Source organism: Acomys minous, assembly GCF_964271855.1.
Source record: "Acomys minous genome assembly, chromosome: 1".
Classification (NCBI taxonomy): Eukaryota; Metazoa; Chordata; class Mammalia; order Rodentia; family Muridae; genus Acomys; species Acomys minous.
In genome coordinates this window covers 65908245-65930375 of record NC_140483.1, presented here as the reverse complement: position 1 = coordinate 65930375, position 22131 = coordinate 65908245, and the positions used below count along the sequence as shown (strand labels likewise).

Genomic DNA, 22131 nt, shown 5'->3' with positions numbered 1-22131 from the left:
TGGCTCTTTTAAATATTAATATGATCCTGGCTAAGTTCTTTAATGTGTCCGTGACTCAGTTTCTTTATATGCAAAATGAAATAATAAAACAAATTATCTCAGGGATGCTCTCTGACTTCAGCAAGTCAACCAGTAAAAATTTAACAGTAAGATTACATAGCTTCTATGGCTGGAGAAAAGGCTTAGTGGTCATGAGTCAGTACTATTATTGCAGAAGAACTGAATTCAGTTCTCAACATTCCTATGGGGAAGCTCATAACCATATAGAAGTCCACTTTGAGGGCCTGTAGCGCCCTCTTCTGGCCTCCACTGGCACTTGGACATACATGGCATACTTTCACACTCACATAAATACAAGTAAATTTATATGATTATATAGGTCACTAGAGCATAAGAATTCTGACTTTGTAAATTTAGAAAACAGAGATAGAAGCAGGCATGAAAAGGCAGTGTAATACAGAAATTTATTCTAAGACCAGTCCTTCTGGGGACTGGGGAGATATCACAAGAGTTAAGAGCGCATATCGCTCTTGCAGAGAACATGGGTTTGCTTCCTGGTACTCACATTGGGCATTTCACAACTGACTATAAATCCCTTTTCAGGGGATCAGTTGCCTTCTTGTAGCCTCCATGGTGTATGTACATATACTAGGCATATAAACATATTTGTATACACATAAAATTAAGAAATGAATTAAGAAGAAATCTTGAAAGAAGATTGATTTAATTATGTTCTTACATATTTACTCTAAGTTCTTAAACACACAACTATCTTATCAATAAAACCATAGACTGTGATGCATTATTTGAAAACATTGGTTGCTAATTAAAAATAAAATTGGCAGAATATATAAATGAATAATCGAGAATATTCACATATAAATTCACATATGTGAATTAATTTATATGTATAATGATGCCTACATATCTAATACAAATGAGGTAAAATAAAACACATAAAATATTTCATAATTTTTCCAAATATTTTATGACTATCTCTATAAAAGGCATTGGAATAGAAGTTAATCTACGTGGGGATCAAACTTGATTCAGAAAATCAGAGGCAGGCAGGTGGGAATGCACAAAGCTCTCGATTTTTCTTCAATGGATGGAGATACAGCAGGAGTCAAGATCTAACCTAAGCTATGACATGATCAAGCCACTCACTTAACTGTTTTATTAGCATACATAAAATCAACTTGAAGACCTTCACAAAGCACCTATTGGGCTGAGGATCCTTTTGAGGAAGGTTCCAGAGAGCATGACACTCAGAATAAAAATAAAACAATATAAGAGCAAACAGACAAGAAAGCATTTTTCCTGTGATCAATACAAGCATCATTTTCCAAGTTGTCTCATCCTCTACTCACTTGACGGGTTTTCCATACTGTGGAGACTGACCACTGGGACTCTTGGACCTGAAATTTAAAAACAGACATATAAAGGTTTTTAGAGACATGTAAGGTGGCTGGTAAGATGGCTGAAGGGGAAAATGTGCTTTCTGCCAAGTCAGTGGTGGAAGAAGAGAGTTAAATCCCAAATTGTCCTCTGACCTCCACATATGCTTCATGCCATGCACACCTACATGCATACATACGCACACAAGCTAATCAAGAAAATAATAAGAATATCAAATTCATGCTTATCGTAAAGACTACAATGCATAGATCCTTCTTCAAAATGAGAGTTCTTTATATTTAAAATATGATGAAACAGAAACAAAATTGACAGAATTCATGCCACTCAATTCATCCCAAGGAGAAATATGGTACCACACTAACGTGGTTATTATTCTTTTTAATACACACACATCTAAACACATCCATGTAAGAGTATGACATTATGGCATAAGACAAAAGAAAGAATAGGAGGTGGGAGCCATTAGTCAACATCAAATGAAGTGATGAGCAGATGAAGTAATTTCACATAAATCCCAAATTCTTATATGCAAGGAGTGGTGTTCCGGATGAGCAGGACCCTGTGTATGTGTGCAGGTGGAGGTCCAAGGACAACCTTGGGCATGGCTCTTTAGTTGGCAGTGATGTCTAACTTTTTTGAGAAAATATCTCTCACTGGCTAGGAATTTGCCAAGTAGGTGTCTCTGGATCCCAGCAAGCCCCAGGTATCTCTCAGTTTCTTGTCCCCAGCACAGGAATTATAAGGGCTTGATGCTGTACTCAACGTTTTTGTTTTGTTTTCTAGAGTCAAGTTTTCTCTGTGTTGCCTTGGCTATTCTGGATTTACTTTGTAGACCAGACTGGCTTTGTGATCACAGAGACCCATCTGCCTCTGCCTCCCCAAGTGCTGGGATTACAGGTGTGATAACATTATTTTTGTTAAATGTGATTCTTGGGACCAAGTTCAGGTCCTAATTCTTAAATAAAAAGCATTTTACCAATGAAGTTGGCTCTTTTTACCCTTGTTGATTATTAAAACTACTGTTTATAAAGAAGGCAGTTTTTTTTTTAATTTTTAAAAAATTTCTAGATCGAAGGACCGGGAGTGATGGCTCAGCAGTTAACTTATTGACCTTAGAAAAATAATGGAAAGAACCTAGATTCAGTTCCCAATACATACACATACACATGTGGGAACTGTGTTGGGAAACTCACAGGTACCTACTCAATCTCCAGGAAATCTGATGGCACTTTCTGGTCTCCTATAAGTGAAATAGTGGAATAAACTTTGACTCTCTAGAAATTCCCTAATTTATAAACACTTGTTAATGACAGTAATGGATACTAGTTAACCAAATGTATTAAATGAATCCTACTAAAAAGCATACACTATCTAACCTTCACAGAATAACAAGAAATGCTGGTTCATGGGACTGAAGCTGGCATCAAAATATGTGCAGTCTTCTTTCATAAAGTTGCATGAGATGCAATCACGACTTAATAATCCCTCAGTAGAAGCACTAGAAAAATAAAACAGAAATGAGAAATATTGTTAATATAAACACTTTAAATTCAAGGTATAAACATTTAAATATGGTCAAATAGAAAAGCTGCCTCAGAGCTCCTGGGAAAATTCCTTCTAGCTTGTGATTCATTCAAAACATGCAGAATCACTTTCTATTATTAAAGTTAGGACAGATACATTTTTCTCTTCTGAGAAATAGCATTAAAATTATGATAGATGCATATAAGTTGTAGGTGTACATGGCTAGAAGCACATCAATAACCATGGCATTCAGGATAATTTATCGTTAACTGCATTTCCCTTTTAATACTTATTTCATTTTTGTGTATGCCTATATGTGTATGTGCATGTATGTGTGGATTCCTGAGGAGGCCAGACGAGGGCATCTGGGTTCTGGAACCTAAACTGTGGTTCTCTGAAAGTGCAATACAGACTTTTAACTGCTGATCTATCTCCAATCCCTACATCTTCTTTGTATGTACAGTCTAGAAGAAAACTTGTCCATAAAGGCAGAGATAAAGCAATCCTCATCAGCCAAAACCAGAAATTTTTTCTCTACAACTCTCTCCAAATGAAGCTCCTATCTTTTTAACCTCAAGAGTGTAAATGTTAGAATTTGGTACCCTAACTTTTCCTATCAAAAATGGCACTGAGATTTTTAGTGAAGAAACATTTGTATATAAAAGTATATGAAATACTACTGACATACAAGGTCAATGGAATCATTTTGTCTTCATTTTATGATAATGGTGCTTTAGGGAAGAAGGCATTCAAAATTAAACCACATATCAATAACCTTTATTTTATAACTAGTTTCAAGTATAAAATTACTCTAGTCAGAAAATTAAAACATATGTTTTCTTTTCCCCTGAAAGAGAGGCATGCTCATGATGAATGGTCTTGGAGTTATGGACAGATAATGACTCAAGAGGGAAGGAGAGACATTTTATTCTGTGGTTTACCCACTCATAAGTTGTTCACATTCCTGTAAATAGACCTAACAAACTTTTTCTGTCTCTCTCTATCTGTCTCTGTCTGTCTGTCTGTCTCTGTCTGTCTGCTATCTGTCTGTCTCTGTCTCTGTCTCTGTCTCTCTGTGTCTCTGTCTCTGTCTCTCTCTCTGCCTCTCTCTCTCTCTCTCTCTCTCTCTCTCTCTCTCTCTCTCTCTCTCTCTCTCTCACACACACACACACACACACACACACACACACACATACACACACATACACATACATACACTACATGAAAGTATAAGGAGACTTCTTGAGAGGAGGAAAAGGATCAACAAGAGTAGGAGGAGACAAGGAAATAAATGTGATTGAAAAACATTATATACATATGTGAAAATGACATTATTATGTATAATTAATATATGCTACTTAAAAGCTTTTTTATAAAGCTTATTTGAGCAAAGTGTTATCAACCACATTTTAGAATGGGCCACACTAATGACTAATAACCATATTGATGTTGACATTTAGTATACAATAATCCTAGGGAAAAGAGAAGACATAGTAGAGTGGACATGAGAGTGGGAAAAGAAACTCAGGCTTACCGTTATCTGTAGCCCACAGTGAGTTATAACCTCACACTTGAAATGCTGTGATAGCATCACAGCCCACAGATACAGACAGACCAGGCACTTAGAAATTCACCCTTCAATGACTGGTGAGATAACCACATACATTTATTCGAACTATGGTTATAAATTTTTTCATTTAACCATTTTCTAGGGTGCAATTCAGTTTTACGAAATATATTCACAGTGATGTTGCAGCTTCATTCTAGAGAAGTTTAGGAAGTGTCTTGGGTTGCATACCATCCACTCTGGGTTGGTAACATTAAGAAATGACTGAGGAGAACGTCCTCCTCCTGTATGTGCTCATAGGGTATCAAGTCTCAGTCACAGTCATAGGGGAGGGGAGTAAGGGGAAAATGGGAGGGAGGGAGAAATGGGATGATACAAGGGAGGGAATAACAATTGAGATGTAATATGAAAAAATTAATATAATAAAAATTTAAAAAGATACACATGCATAACAAGAATAAAGTAAGTTAAAAAAAATTGAAACCTTAACCTTTTGTCCTCTTTCATAAAGCTTTCATATGCAACATTCCTAGAGATTCACAGTGGTATTTAAGACTTACTTATTTAGTGGGTGGGTACATGTGATGTGCACGTGTGTTCAGGAGTACTCTCTGGAGCACGCATGAGCTGGGGCCAAATGTTGGTGTTGGCTTTCACCCTCTATTTCTCCACTCTTTATGTTTTTGAGACAGAGTCTGTCACTGTACCCAAAGCTTTCTATTTCAGCGACATTGCCTGGCCACCAGCCTCCAGGGAGCCTCCTATGCCTCCCTCCTTGTAACACTATGATTTCAAGTAAGCACCACCACTTTTAATATGGGTGCTCAGGATAGGAACTCAGACCCTCGTACTTATACAACAGGCACTTTACCCACTATCTCTCCAGCCCCTTTCACACTACTCAGATTATGACAGCCCTGAAATAAAACAAAACAAAACAAAAACAAAAAGAAAACAAACAAACAAACAAACAAAAAACCAGTGCTTTTAGGAAAAAAAAAATACCAGCATTGGATTTGGTAACAGTTCTCATTCCTCCATGCACTAAATTGACTACTGACCACTTTTATAGCTAAAGCAAGACACTGAGTTTTCCGGGTCAAACCCCTTCTAACCGTCAAGCCAATTGACACTCCATGTGCTATATAAAAGAGGACACTTGTTGACACTGTCTTCTTTTTATAGCACAGTCCACTGCACTAGTCCAGGTCATGGGCAAATTGGCTGTCATGACACAGTCACAAGTAATCACATACAGCTAACCAGTGGATGTAGCTCAAGTCACATTTAGACTAATAAGAGGAAGGAAGTTCGCCCATTGACCTTGACCAAGGCTTATTGTCAATGGTCATTTCTTTTAGTATCTTTTTTCAAATGAAAGGAATAAAATATGAGGAAAGATTTCTACATCTCTAAAGCATTGTTTCTGGTTGTAAGTGTTAGTTCTCTTTGTCAATTTTATGTAACTTAGAGTTGTAATGATGAGTTATCTGGATTTGGTTGATCTGAGAGCACATCTCTGAGGGATTTTCTTTTCCTTTCTTTCTTTCTTTCTTTCTTTCTTTGGGAGTATTTTCTTAATTGTGTTAATTGATGTGAGAAGACTCGCCCTGAATATGAGAGAAGCCATTCTCCAGGGTACGTACTTGTTTTTGGTGGCTAGAGGTTGAGGTGGATATCTTTTACAATTGTTCCCTATTTTATTTCATTGGACAGTCAGTGTCTTCCTAAACTAAGAGCTTGTCTATTCTCGCTAGTCTAGCTATCTAGTTTGCTCTAGGAACCACACATATTCACCTCTCAAATATTGGATTTTCATCTACCCCACTTTTAGATAGAAACTGGCAATCCAAACATCCAGTTTCCATGCTTTCACTTTATCCCTGGTCCTCAATATACATTTTTACTCTTTAAAAAAAGTATAGGCTGTTTGGTAAGGAGAGGTGAAACTTCTTCAAAAAGGGTGAATTTCCACTGAGAATAAACCACAAAAACCTTGACATGTTTAAAAGCCGGTATGTGAAATGGAAATTAGAAAGTGCATGGAGAATCCAGAAATAATAGGCCATTTGCTTGCCCAAAATAAAAGTCATTCTTGTGAGGTCCTGTGGAGAGCTTGCAGAATGAGACTTTTCTGAATAGCCGGGTTCTTAACCCTTGATAAATTTAGTTTCGGATTTGTAAATGCTGGGAAGATGTGGACAGTCACAGATATATTGCTTTATTTTAGTTAAGCAAAGAATATTCTAGACTCAAATAAGGCTGCTTTCTCAAACAATCTCATTTAATTTTATGAACCTCAAGACAACAAAAACAAACAAACAAAAAAGACAAATAATAAAAGGAAAAGAGAACATAGCTGTTGCTTGCTAGAATTCGTATTCAGGCACCCATCCATCAAGGTATTATATTATATAGGAATGAATTATATTTGTGCCACATTGATTGATGCCCAGAAAACTCAACATGAGACGGTGCAGAAGTAAAGATTGCTAGGAAAATATGTAAAAGTTTGTAATGTTTGTAGGTGAAAAAAATAAGGCACATACATATGCACAAAAACTCTGTGGAACTATAAAAGTGGATAAATAAAATGAAGAAGGGCACAGACACCTCCAGGCCTTGGCATAATCTCCCAGGCTCTCAGAAGGTCACAGCCAAAGGACCAGGGCAAGAATATGAGGTTCTTTTTTAAAGAGATTGGTCATATTGAAAATTAGACTGCAGGTAAAAGGTTATTGTATAATTCAAATGCTGATTCTGTTACCTGTCAACCCCCATATCTGGTTATAATTCTTGTTCTGAGAATCTGTTTCAGTGTCATATAAATATTGCTTTCCACTTGTCCCCTGATATGCCAGTAAAGCAGCTTACAGCCAATCACTGAGCAGAGGAGAGAATAGGGCTGGACTTCCTGCAGCCAGAGGAGGACGAGTTAGAGGAGGAGTAGGAGGTTCAGCCACAGGAGAGGTCCAGGAGAAGTGAGGAGAGAGACAGCTCAGCAAGGAAAGCTACAAAGTTTCAGCAACTCTTAGATGTATGCTGGGAGGCAGCCAAATTAACTTAGAGGGTTAAGACTAAAATAATAACTGCTCAGTTATTATGTTGTGAAATATATTATTAAATAAATATAAGAGTCTCTATTGTTTGTGTGATAGCTAGTTTAAGAGAGAAACTGAGAAACAAATACTACTTTTGTAAAAATAACTAACTTTAGACCCAGTTTTTTTTTTATATATTTTCATTGTTGTGTGTTTGCCCCATATACTAAATTTCCAAGAAAGACACTGGATTGAAAATTTACAGTGGTCAACTGACTGCTTAATATTCCAGGGTTATAGAGAAGTTGGGATGTTGCAGGTGCTGAGCGAAATTATCTTGGCCTATCTTAGCTGCTTGAATAGGCATTTATTGGTCACCTTGGTGTATGAACTAACATACTGTGACTATTAGGGAAATCTCCTTGAAATGTATGAATAGAATCCTGTATTCTACCATTCTCTAAGAATGTTATCAAATACCAGCATCTGATGCTTGTAGAGCAAGTTTCTCAGATTTACTCTAAGTTGTCTACCTGAGGTTCCTGCTGATGTATTTAAAAGGTATCTTAACTTATGAATTTCTTTGTATTATTACAGTAAAAGGTGCATGAAACTGTTACCTCATTGTAACGGTGTATTTGGGATGACCTAAGTCTGTGCTCCCAAGCCATGGCCACTTATATCTGGCTCCCGAATAAGGTATTTTTTATTGTCTCTGTCCTGAAAGCTGCATCTTTTTGTTATCAGCAAATTAAAAAAAAAAGCATTGAACAGCAAGAGGGAAAATCTTAACTCCGGTGAGGCTTCCCAGGCTTGCTGAGGTCCACACCCATGAGACAAACACAAGGCTTTGTTTGAGGTTGCCATACAGAGAGTCATCTTCCCTTGCCATATTGAAAATGAGCTGAGATTTACCCTGCCTCTGTAGTCTTGTGGTGGTGGCCTCTGAAAAGCCAATCTGGGAGAAATGAGTTCAAACCACCTACCTGTACAGCTGCCTCCCTCGGGGAGAAAACTCTGTGCTCAGAAAGTAACTGTGGGGAAAAATAGCAAAATCATTAGAGATAGATTTATTTTCATCAACCTTAATTTTCACTTGAAATTTGTAACCCATCAAAAAAGACAGATGAGGGTTGTTTTGTTATTCAGTCATGGGGATTTGTCCCATTCAGGAAATGCATCTGTCTTGCTTTGAAAGGTAAGCACCTTGCGTCTTAAGCTTTTCCAGTGTCTTAAGAGAATATGGTAGAACTGGGTCTGTGTGCAGTGTCTGTGAATAAAGCAAAGATAAAAATTTTAAGCTTTATTTTTATTTATATGTATCTGTGTATAGTTGTATGTGCAGGCAAGCACCCATAGAGGCCAGCAGAGGGCATCAGATTTCCATGGAGCTGAAATTACAAGTAGTTTGTAGGTCTCTTGATATGGGCACTGAGAACTGAACCTGAGTCCTCTGCAAGAGCAGTACATGGTGCAGTCCCAAGACAATGCTTTTAAAGAGAGGGTTATTATTACATGGGTAGCTTGCTTGAACAAGGGCTTTGGTAAGAAAATAATTCTCCAAAAGTAGAAAGATTACACTTGACAACGCTGATGGTCAACCCATGTAGAGAAGCAAAAACAATCACATTTTTTGAGTTGTTTCATCATAGGCCAAGATCTTTATCACTTCCCAGTTTCCTGATGTCAGATGTCGCACCGTAATTTGCTCGCTTTTACTCTGCAAAAAAATAAAATTGAAAATATTGATTTCTCAGTTTTACTTAAACAGCATCTCCCTGGGTGAAGAAGAAGAAGAAAGAAGAAGAAGAAGAAGAAGAAGAAGAAGAAGAAGAAGAAGAAGAAGAAGAAGAAGAAGAAGAAGAAGAAGAAGACTGGCAGCTTTTGCTTTATCTAATTCTTTCTCAAATGACATTCAGTTTCCTACATAAAAAAATCATAGACTCACAAGCATTCAAACAGAGAAACCATGGTGGGACAGTGCCTTTATCCCTGTTATGTAGGAAAACAATTCAGGATGCACCAGGTGGCCATGCAGACATGAGTTACCCCGAGGGAAGTGCTTCATTCCAATGTGAGACTTCTACTGTTCTCACTGAAATAGGTGGCAGCTGTGCAGTTGTAAACGTCACAGCAAACATTTCAGAAGAAACTTTGTTGAAACCAAGCAATTCTATTTATTCTTCCCCTTCCTTATGTGAGTCTCACTGTAACATTTGGTACGTTGTATAATACTCAAACCAGGACAAGGCTGTTTGCCTTCTCAAACATTTATCATTCCTCTCCATATATGGGAGTAATTACACAGATAAACAGCATATTTCAGTCCAGCACACTTTGATCACATCAGGCTAATTGGCCTGTCTTTCACTGCAGATATATACCATTTTTGAGGGGGGGTTAGAACATTACAACTTTTCTTATTAGCATTCAAATATCCCAATATTAGTCAACCACAGCAATCACACGGTGCTACAGAGTGCAGAAGTTGTACGTTCTTTAAATTACATCTGTGAGTTCCACATTTGTGTGCTTAAAATCAAACTTTCTTACAGCTATAGAGGAACATGGCTGACAAAACATCTGAAGCTGGGGTTCTAAGTCATACATGTGCTCTTAACCTGTGATGGTTTTCATGTTCGTGTTTGGTTTTGAGTCTGGAGATCATTCTGCCTCAGCCTCTGAATGTCTAGATAGCAGGCATGGGTATGGTATGAGGGAATGATCTTTTGACATTTTACTGCCAATGAAATAGAAAACAGAAACATGATCTATATGCCACTCTGTTTCCATGGTAACAGAGTCTTTCTTCAACACATTCTTAAGTCTTCTTGGCATGGAGCTACATTTCCTAAATGCTCTCTTCCTGCCCACTAGTTGGTGCATGCCTGGAATCTCTCTGCTCAGAAGGCAGATGCGGGACAGTTGGGAGCTATGTGACAGCATGGGTACGTAGTATGCCTCAGTTACATCACCAGAGCCTCCCTCTGTGAAAGGAAGAAAACAAATACAAGTCTCGGTAGACCAAAGGTACAGATGCAAGGAGGACAGGAAATTGGTGAGATTTTAGCCAGTTCCACACCTAACCCAGCATGGAATCCTAAGCTACCTCAGGCAGCTGTCGTCCTCACTGGCTTTCAGGATCCGCACTGATTTCTCCAAGAACAAAGTACTAATATTCAATATTTTAGCCCACCTAGAATGCCAATTTCAAGAAGGAAAAAGTCACTTAAAACATTAGAATGATTTTTTGATATTTGTAAATATTCGCAAACCTTTTGGTTCACACATTTCTGAGTTGATTATTTTTGTCTGGTTCTCAGGAAATTTTGGTATGTATGTGTGTTGTTTTAGCTTGGTTATAAATAAAACCCAAACCTTTTGAGAAATATTTGAATATAGTGTACAGAAGAATACAGCCATGCAGTATTCACTTCAAAGGTATATTTGGTTCAAAATAGTACACATTCAGAGCCAGCTGTGGTGGTGCATCCCCAAAGCCCCAGAAGTAGGAATCTGAGCAGGAAGATCAGGAGCTCAGTGCAGACTGCACTGTACAAGTCCATAGACAAACTGTGCTAAAGTGTGAGACTGTGTCTCAGAGGTAAATCAAATCAAATAAAAAGACTATAGAGGGACATGGGGGCACACACCTGTAACTCAGCACTCAGATAGGCAGAAGCAGCTGAAGCTCTGTGAGTTCGAGGCCAGCCTGGTGTACAAAGCGAGTCTAGGACAGCCAAGGCTACAGAGAGAAATCTTGTCTTGAAAAAACTAACAAACAAAATGATTGCAATAAAGCTACAGTTTTAAAATTAAGATAAAACGGCCTATTTTTGAAAGCACTTTAGGAAGCTCACACTCTTTTAGTTTTATTTTCAACATCCGTTACTTCCTGTGGTTTCATTTCTGAAAAGGTAAATAACCAGCTAGGGAAACATAAACACACCTTACTCACTAAGGGCCTCACTAGATTTCTTTTAGCCTGAATCAGAACACTACATCCCTTAACAGTAAACACATTAATTCTTATATGGACTTCAGGAAACTCATCTCAAACTAATCCTAATTTGTTACATTATTATTATGATTATAAAAATAAATGCAGATACTTGATTACTCTATACAACGGGATATCTGAACATCAGGTAGTTTTCCCAACACTTTCAAGACCAAGCCATAGGAAGGAAATTTGCATTTTTTCACACTGACTGTGTGTGTGTGTGTGTGTGTGTGTGTGTGTGTGTAACCTTATCTACAAGAAGCTTTATCAGTTGAACTTTCTCTCAGGGCAATTAATGTAAACTTAACAATGCAGAAAAGGACAACATATTTTTATTACACAGAAATACATGTTTTTAAAGCCCTAATCTTGTCTTTATAAACTTGGCAGGATGAAAACTCTGAATTTAGATATATACCTGCTTGTAGTTCTGAAAGAAGCTACAGTAGGGCAATATACTTTAGATTCAATTGTTACTTCAACTTTAAAATCAGAATAAAAGCGAAAACAATCGTAAGACTTCATTCATTCTCCAAAAGGGGCTGGGAATCTAGAAGAGAGTGCTTATACTGAAGACTAGCCATCAGACACACACCCTGGGTCATGATGATGTTATCTCATACAAAGAAGCAAAGTCTGAACCATGCATATTTATTCACAAACCCGAAGCCTGCTGGCACATTTAGCCATGCTCGTGTTTGTCATCCGATAACTTTCTGTTTATTGAAATATCTGATATTAAATTTTGCCTAACGTTTATGGTCTCTGAGAAAGGGAGGTACTGTACTGCTGCTTAAAAATATCATGCTTTAATTTACTGTGTATTCATCCACAGGAAATGAACTCATTGGGTTCAGACAATGTCCTAATCAGATAGAGTAGTGAAATTTAATGAAAAACTTTTATTAGGTTGATTGGGTGATAGGCTTATGAATTGTGAGTATGCGATTCTCTACAGTACTTATAATCAATAATGGAACTTAATATTGTTCTGGGCAGGAATCATCAGCTCTCCTAAGTGAGCTTCTTGTTGCTGTGTAGACACAGTGGGCAAATGCAACAATGTGCTTCTCCTCTGGCCCCGACACAGTTTGGGAAGATGACAGCACAGCTGCTAATTTCAAACAGTCTGGAAACTCCACTCACCTTTCTCTGAATGAGAGAGATATTGTGAGGGTTAACCCGGATTCTCAACATGACACTATTTAGAAAAACCTTGAAGACACTCCCCTGAGATGTCCATGAGACTGAGAAAAGAAGACATGTTCTAAGTGGGGGCAGCTCCATCCCCTGGGCTGGGGGGCCCAGACTAAATTAAAAGGAGAACATGAGCTGAGCCCCAGCCTTCAGCCAGCTCTGCTTTCTGCCTGTGGACATGAGAAGACTAACCGCTAGCACCTGCCACCATGCCTTCCTGCCATGACTGACTGTATTTCAAATTGTGAGCAAAATCAATGCTTCTTTACATTACTTTTGCTGAGTATGTTGTCATAGCAACAAGAAGAGTGTCTAGTTGAGGGGCCATATGCAAATAATTTCATAGAGTAACAATATCACATTCAACAGAAAATACAGTTCATGAGAGCAACTGTTTGTGTTCATGTGTCTGTGTGAGTGTATGTGTATTCCTACAAAGGTATCTGTGCCTATGCAGAAGCCACAAGAGGGTACTGTACTCTTCTATTCTGTGCTATCTCTTCTTGAAGCTGGGACATGTATCATGGCCTGGTTAGAAATCAGCAAGGTCTATCGCTCCTCCTGGCTTTGCTCCCTAAGATCTGAGGGACAAACATTTCTGATTGCTGGGTCTAAACTCTGGTGGGAAGCTCTTAGGTACTGAGTCATCTTTTCAACACTCCAAATAATATTTTTTCAAATACTGTTTTAATAGACTACATTATACTGAAGAAAATGTTCATATATTCTGCTTTTATATGTTCTCAATGAAAGCAATCTGGAAACATGTATATTAGGATATACAACTATTTTACTTTGGGCGTAAAAATGTAATTTTACTAACACATATAAATAAATACATAATAAATATTAAATTGAATATACAAATGAATGTGCACTATGAATACTGTATCACTGAGACATTGAACAAGAAGTTGGTAATATAAACATACATCAAGCCAAATGAATACTAGTAAAAATAATTAGTTTAATATTTATTTGGCATTATGAAAAAGTACATATTTGAAATCCAAATTTTAAATATCACCATGGAGGCAAGGAGACAACAGCATTTACAAAGTGCATGCTGTGAAAGTTTGGGGACCTTAGTTTGTTCCCCCATGAGAGATATATTTTTTAAACTAATCAGTCATAGTGGCATGTGCTTGTCATTCCATAGGCAAACAGATCCCTGGGGCTTATCATCAGAGAGCCTAGCCTATTTGGCAAATTGTGAGATTATTCTCAAATACTGAAATAGATAGTACTCAATACTGGTACTCAAGTTTCCACACATGCATATTGTGTACACACACAGCATACACACACACACACACACACACACACACACACACACACCCTAGGCACACATGAGAGAGAGAGAGAAGAGAGAGAGAGAGAGAGAGAGAGAGAGAGAGAGAGAGAGAGAGAGAGAGAGAGAGAGGGAGAGAATATAAGAATGTAATGCTCTATTGTACATAAAATTATGATCATATTTCAAAGGAGGCTAAAGAAAAGTATAATAATTATTTCACCTTATTGAATTACCTTGACCATGGATAGATTCTATAAATGTGCAAAAAAAAAAAAATATCCACTAACAGTTTATCAGCACAACCACTGCACTCCAGACTGAAGAGAGCCTGAAAGCACATGGGTAACTTTCCTTCTGATATTTTTATCTACACTTGGGCAAGAGAGCACGATGTTTGCAAACATTTACTGGCCTCATTCCGCAACCACTTCAAACAAATGAACCTGTCCTAAGTGAGTCAGATGGCTTCCAGACACAGCTGAGCCTCGTAGATGAAAATGGCAGCAGGCCACTACGTTGCCAGGTCCCATCATGGACAGCATTCTGTGGACGCACAAGCAGTAGAGTACTGAACACAGCCAAAAGTAGAAAGATCATGCAAGGCCAGCAGTGCCCTGTGGAGAAGTCAGAAATGCAGTGTGCACTCCATTTTTGATTATTAATGTTGTTGCTTTGTTTTGGACAACCACTTGGAATTATATACAAAACCTAAAGAAACACATTACATACCCCTGTGATTTACTTGGTGGTATGAGGTGGAGGGGCAGTTTGTGGTCAATGTCACTCGATCTGGAATTGACTAGGAGGCAATCATCTGAACATTTCCTGTTTGTTTTGATTAGACTATTGAATGTGGCAATATCTACCCTAAATATGGCAGCCTCCTCCCTGTGGTCATCCAAATAAAAGGCCCCGGGAGGAGGAAAGCATCTACTTTCACCTGCATGCCTTCATTCTTGCTGGTAAGTTCATCCATCCTATTAATGTTGCATCTTTTTGCTGATATTACAATTAACTTCTTTAGGATCTAAATTTATAATGAAGTTGGCTCTCCAGTAATTGTCTAGCTCTTCAGGACCTGACAAGGACTGTTGAGACATCCAGCCTTATGGAACTAGCAACCACTGGATTCTTTACCTTTCCAGTGTGAGTTAGCCATTGTTGGACTTGCCAATGAGTCGTGCAAGTCAGTCTCATGAATCCACTTTTAATATGTGCTTATTGTATCAAGTCTGTTCCTATAGAGATCCAGACTAATACACATAGGACACTTTGAATGTTTAGAAATGGATACTTGGGTGGAGGTTGAAAATAGAAGTGTTTGTGAATTAAGATTGCTTGTCTGTGAATCTAACATCAAAGAGCAGAATAACTTTAATGATAAAAAATGGTCCATTTAAAGAAAGCATAATAAGTGTGTTTGAGTGAATGTTACAGATCTATTTAAATCACAATTCTGAATGTGCTAAATGCAAAATATCAAAAATTCCATTAGAGGATATCAGAAAAATATGTATCATCCTTTAAATGTTGCAAACCTAAATTACATTGATTAAAATCTTTTTTAAAAGTCCTCATTTTAATGTAAAAAGGAACTGGAAATATATGCATCAATTGATGTAAAGCCTAACAAAAGTAAGGACAGAAATGCAACACATAAATTTATTCCCTAATTAATTTATTCGGGTCCTATTTTTTTTCCAAAAATGTTGTCTTGACTGTATGTCAGCAGTTTTATACAGTTAATTAAACAATTTTATAGGTATTATCAAATTGAGACAAAAAGTTTCAAACAATGTCCCCAAATTGTGTTTGTGTCTGTATGTGTATGTCTATGTATATGCTTATGTGTGAGGCTATACCTGTGTGTTTACATGTGTGTGAATTCTGTGTATATTTGTGAATGATAAACTGCGTTCACCTAAATATCAACTTATGACTCCCTAACAAGCATATTAACCTCACTCAACTGATAGGATTCCCACAAATAATACCACAGTCTTGTTTTTTTTTTTTTTTCTCTCAGGGAGACAAATTATAAATGCCCTAAACCACAACCAGAACTGAGCAAAATGTTTTCTACGCTGATGAAAAATTCTCACACTGTCTATGAAAGATGAACAAAGTCAACACAGCTGCTCCGTGACGTTGCGCTGGGACATTGCAGGAATAATGAGTGTGACTGCACACCAGGCTATTTCAGCAGCAGATGAAATTCCTTTCAAGGCATCAAGAAAAATTCCTGGCCGCTGCTTCCTAAGCAGCTACTGGCAGCAGATAGTTGCCAGCGGAGAAGCAGTGACCACCAATGCATTTCTCACATTCCAGCAGTTGTTCGCCACACACTTACTCTATGTAGTCATGTATGTATGTATATATATATATATATATATATATATATATATATATATTACAATAACAACTATAACAACAGAAAATGAAGTTGAGTGAGGGATGTCTTAAAGGGGACACAGAGAGAATGGGGGAACATGGGAAATATCATATCCCATTGTCTACATACATGAAAAATAAAGGGAATTTTCCAAAAAAAAAAAATTGAGGAGAAATTCTTAACTAAATGTGAAAAGTATCTTTCTTGGAGGACGTTACCTGCCCAACATGTTGCTAGATACGTTTTTCTTTCTTAATGTGTTAAGTCAACTGATTGCATTGGGAATTGTGTATACCACAGTGTATTGTATATATTTATCTAGACTTCACTCTTCTTTTTATTTTTGAATCTTCTCTTTTGTATGAGCGTATGTACAAATGTGCATGTCTGTCTACCTTTGTGTGTAGTCCAGAGGTTGACATTCGTGTCTTCCAAAATTCAGCTTTGCTTTTGAGACAGGGTCTCTTTCTGAACACAGATCTCCTAAACTGGCAGACTGAGTGGCCTGAAAGCTTTGGAGATCCTCCAGACATTACAGATGTGCTTGACTATGCCTGGCATTTAGGCCAATACCAAGAATCACAAACCCAGGTCCTCTTGCCTGTATGACAGATGCTTTATCAATGAGACTGTCTTGAGTGTTAAAAGGGTAACTAAGTATAAGAGTATTGGGTTTTCAAAATCCAATAGAGAGCAGAGAAATATCTCAGTGGTTAGGACATGCTGCTTTTCTAAAGGGTTTCACTTTAAGTCCCGAGCACTCATATCAGGGGGCTCACAACCAGCTGTAATTCCTGCTCCAGGGGATCTAACATTCTCCTCAGGTCCCCAAGAGCACACACACACACACACACACACACACACACACACACACACACTCACACACACACGTACACACACACTCACACACACACATACACACACTCACACACACATGCACACTCACACACATACACACACTCACTTACACACACACTCACACACACACACTCATACACACACTCACACACACTCACACACACATACACACACTCACACACACATACACACACTCACACACACACACTCACTCACACATACACTCACACATACACATACACACACTCACACACACACTCACTCACACACACACATACACACACTCACACATGCACACTCACACACATGCATAGATATACACTCTCATATTCATACAATTAAATAGTAAGATGAATCTTAAGAAAATAAGATCCAATAAAATTTCTTGATTATTTATTATATTTATGAAGTGCAATTTATTAGACAAAATATTTCCCTAGTGCTAATGATCACCAGGCTTCCTTAGCAAAAGATAAATAAAGTAACTCTAATAATCAAATTTTCTCATAGAAAATGGAAATATTAACTTAAAATCCTACCTGCCAAAAGACCCAAAAATATATTCATATATGTATACATATACATTTATTTATAAATATACTCAATTGCATTATTCATAAGTATATATAATTAACCAGTCTACTTTTCTATCTTAATAACATACTATGAATATCAGTCTTCCTCTCTACTGTAGAAATTACACATGTCCTATTTTCTATTTTAACCTTGATTAAAATTAAAGGCACATTTGTGACGACTGCCTGATAATGTGAACCTCAGCTAACTTTGTAGTTTAGATACTGACTTAAAATTTTGTTTATCCAAAGTAAAAATGTCTAGATACGAATATGTATATAGATAATAGTAAATGCTCAATTTAAAATAATGTTATATTCATATATGCCAGTTATATACAATGGGCTTCACTGCGACATTTTCAGACATGTACATCATGAGTGTTTTATCTGCAGAAGAGGGCATCAGATAACATTATAGATGGTTGTGGGTCACCATGTGGTTGCTGGGAATTGAACTCAGGACCTCTGGAAGAGCAGGCTGTGCCCTTAACCACTGAGCCATTTCTCCAGCCCCTAGACATGTATGTACATCATATATTTGAATCCCATAGTACTTTTTTGTCTCCTTCCTCTCCTGCTGACCTATCCCTCTTCCCAGCCTGGCCCTATCTCTTTTCCCAGCCTGGCTTTTCTATGTTTTTGAGATGCTTCAGTGAGTTTTCGTAAGGTGACATCAGTTTTAGAATAATGACAAGAGTTGAAGGATCTGAGACCTTAAACTAGTCAAGTTTGTGAGGGATTTTATGCCACATTTATATTTGCATTTTGTAAGAAAAAGAGAGATACTTTTGGCTACATGCTTGTAAAGCACTCATAATCTTTTGATTTACTCCCAATTACTTGTCATTATAAAGCTCTCTGGGTGTGAGTGGAATGTTTACTTCTAAGGATGCTTGTTTCCTCCTGAATGCCTGAATGTTCTCTATTGAAAATTAAATCTAAGTTGACTCATTAACCTTGACATTTTAAATTAGATATTAATAAACTTTCTGATTTGAAAATAATTTAAACTTTTAAGATTCTTTTGAGATTTAGAAGGAAAAATGTTTCCTTCCTCTTGTCAAAAAAAGTTCCTAAAATACAGCATGGCCTCTTCATCACTGAGAAGACATGACTTTTATTTTGTATTTTAAAATCTGCATTGCATCTTCTAGTATAGATGCATTCTCAATTTATTGTACCCTTCCATTTTATGGGGATTTACCTTGTTTTGAATATTAAAAAGTTAACATTCACTTACTCATTATTGTGTGTACACTATGTACATGTGTGGCTGGTCGTTCTACTGCGTGCACGTGGAAGTCCAATGACATTTTGTGGGGTTTGTCCCTTTTCTACACCTTTAAGTGGGTTTCACAGATGGAGCTCAGATCACCAGGTTTACCATACTGTCAGCCCAGGTACTCAAAACCTGGCTTGCGAATGTTACTTGTACAAAACAGAAAATGTGCTTTTAATGAACAAAACTTCCTTAGATTCTCACCATGCTCCTGAAATTAGCATGATTTTTAGTTACTAAGTTTTAGATCCCAGTTGGGTGTGGTGACACACATCTTTAATCCCAGAACTCAAGAGGCAGAGGCAAGGAGATCTTTGAGTTTGAGGGCAAGCCCGCTTTGTAGACTGAGTACTGAGACAACCAACCTGTCTCAAAACAACAGGAACAGTATTCTGCATCCCAGGGGTAAGGATGTAGCTCAGTTGATAGAATACTTGTTTACCATACTCAAAGCCTGGATTTGCATAAACTAAGATGGTGCCTTATGACTATTACCCTAGCATCTAGGGATAGATCTGGAGACTCAGAAGGTCATCATCTACTATAGAGTGAGTCCAAGATCACCTTGGGCTATATGAGACTTTATCTAAACAAATAAATATAACTGCATGCCAAGGCTCTCAATTCACAGCACACATGACTGACTAAATTTTATTGAGATTGTAACGATGAGGTTTGAGTTACATGTGTTGATGGCATCATCTCCCCAAAATATGTGTAAGTTCCATGTGCTTAGCTCTGTGACATTCATTATGGGCTCTGAATGACACAGGACTTGGGCCTTTGGGACTGGGAAGATGGCTTACTTGATAGAGCACTTGTCACATAAGCATGAGCATATGACTGTCAATAACCAGAACCCATGTAAAAAGCAGAATTGGTAGCATACATCTGCAATTCCAGCACGCCTATGGTGAGATGAGAGGCAGAGACAGGGTACTCTCTGGAAATCTGTGGGTCAGCTGGCCTAGCGCAAGCAGAGTTGAACAATAAGACAGAAAAGAACTGAGACTAGAGGTTGTCCTCTGGCCTCCACAGGGAAGCCACTGGGAGCCACTGCTCATGAACATGTATACACACACACATACACACACACACACACACACACACACACACACACATACACAAATAAAAATAGAAGCAAATAACACTGAGCCTTCAGTGACAATGAAACTAGACTAAGGAAATATTCAAGGACCTACCTGGACCAGGAACATCGCTATGTGATGGAATTCTCCTCTGCCACCTTGTTTGACAGGAACGGTCATGAAGAACTTGCTCCCATCTCTTGAAAACACTGGCTCCTCATTCTATAATGGAGAGAGGCATGCAAGAGTCTCAGGACTGCCATGGGGGCAGCTGTGGACTCAGCAGCAGGCATAAGTTGGTGCTTGATTTTGATTTAGTTTAGGAAATAGAAAACCTTTTTAAAAAACAAAGCATGGCATTTAGAATTTTAAAAAGTGAATTTAATATCACATTATATGTATTACATCAAAAGTGGACAGAATGGTGAAGTTTCATGCGTGTGGGATAAAAATGATTAAAAATTAGACTGAAGATCTGTGTCATATAACACAGACAAGAACTTTTATATCTTGGCCTGAGTTTGCACTCTGTGGTTTATCACTCAGATATAAGAAAAAGGTGAATACATTATAAAGACCATCTCATCAAAAATGTTTTAAATCATAAAAGTCATTAAGAAACATTTTTATAAAATCTTTTACCAAGAAACTTTACCATCAGGAGATTCATCTTTGATAGTGCATACAACATTTGCTGGAAATATGAAAAGTAAAGTACCACATGATTGGAATTTACTCTAGATTTTCTGTAATTACCTGACTCCTAGCTGTGTACCTTAGGTGAGTTTTTAACTCAACCACAGTAACATACATGAATATGACTACTAAGTTTTTGAAAATTAAGTTATATTACTCATATGTACATTCATTCACACAGATACAAACAGTTGTAAGTGTGTGTCTGTGTGCTTAGAATGAGTGTATAAACATATGTGCATTTCACACAGAGACATGTATGTACATACACACATACACACACTCAGAGTACATTAAGAAAGATGTTATCTGTTATAGCACCACATTCCTTTCTACCTAATTAAAGAATGGTTCTATGTATGGTGTGATTTTCTTTGTCAGAGTTATAAATGTTATATTTTTATTGTTTTTAATTATACTTATGTATATATGTGGTAGTGTCTGTGGAGACCAAAGGATTGGGATCCACTTGACCTGGTGGTACAGGTGATTTTGAGACACCCACATAGGCACAGAGAACCAAACTCAGGTCCTCTACAAGAGAAATGTGTGCTCTAACCACTGCACAATTTTTCCTGCCCTGGGGTAAGACTTTGAAGCTTCCTCTTAGTTGTGAAAATGGCCTCATCTTGCTACTGTGAACTTCTCCTGTCTTCTTTCATTCTTCCAGAAGCCTCACCTTGCTTCTGTTTCACCATGGCCTTCATAATTTTCTTATCTTTGTCTAGATCTCCCACTTATGTCTGCATATTCCAGCTCTCTTGATACCTTAGTCATAATTATCCCAGGAAAGCCCAGTTATCTGATGCTCCTGACAGGTTCCGTCTGCTTGTACTTTTTGTCTATTTCTTACACCACCTTACACCACTTGGTACATGGACTTACTATGTGTGCATCTGTTTATCAATGTGTGACTCGTAGGCATGTAGCACTCCTCAATGAGATTAGAGTCTTCACTGACACATCCCCAGCATCTGGGAAGGATATTCTTCACAGCAATGCCAAGGTAATTTTCTTTTTTTCTATTTATTTATTTATTTATTTACTTTATTAATTTATTCTTGTTATATCTCAATGGTTATCCCATCCCTTGTATGCTCCCATTCTTCCCTCCCTCCCATTTTCCCCTTATTCCCCTCCCCTATGACTGTTTCTGAGGGGGATTACCTCCCCCTGTATATGTTCATAGGGTATC

General features: G+C 37.6%; 1 protein-coding gene across 3 annotated transcripts in view; it reads right to left on the bottom strand.

The window, feature by feature from the left end:
- The window catches only part of DPP10 (dipeptidyl peptidase like 10), a 1517748-nt gene that overhangs the window by 44771 nt on the left and 1450846 nt on the right, over positions 1 to 22131 (bottom strand). For all 3 annotated transcript variants that reach the window (XM_084793012.1, XM_084793011.1, XM_084793013.1), the window contains exons 13-17: positions 20355 to 20462; positions 9180 to 9271; positions 8538 to 8585; positions 2796 to 2917; positions 1371 to 1418 (exon numbers count right to left, since the gene is read on the bottom strand). In XM_084793012.1, the coding sequence (XP_084649138.1) occupies positions 1371 to 1418; positions 2796 to 2917; positions 8538 to 8585; positions 9180 to 9271; positions 20355 to 20462 (418 nt within the window). The remainder of the gene's footprint in view (positions 1 to 1370; positions 1419 to 2795; positions 2918 to 8537; positions 8586 to 9179; positions 9272 to 20354; positions 20463 to 22131) is intronic.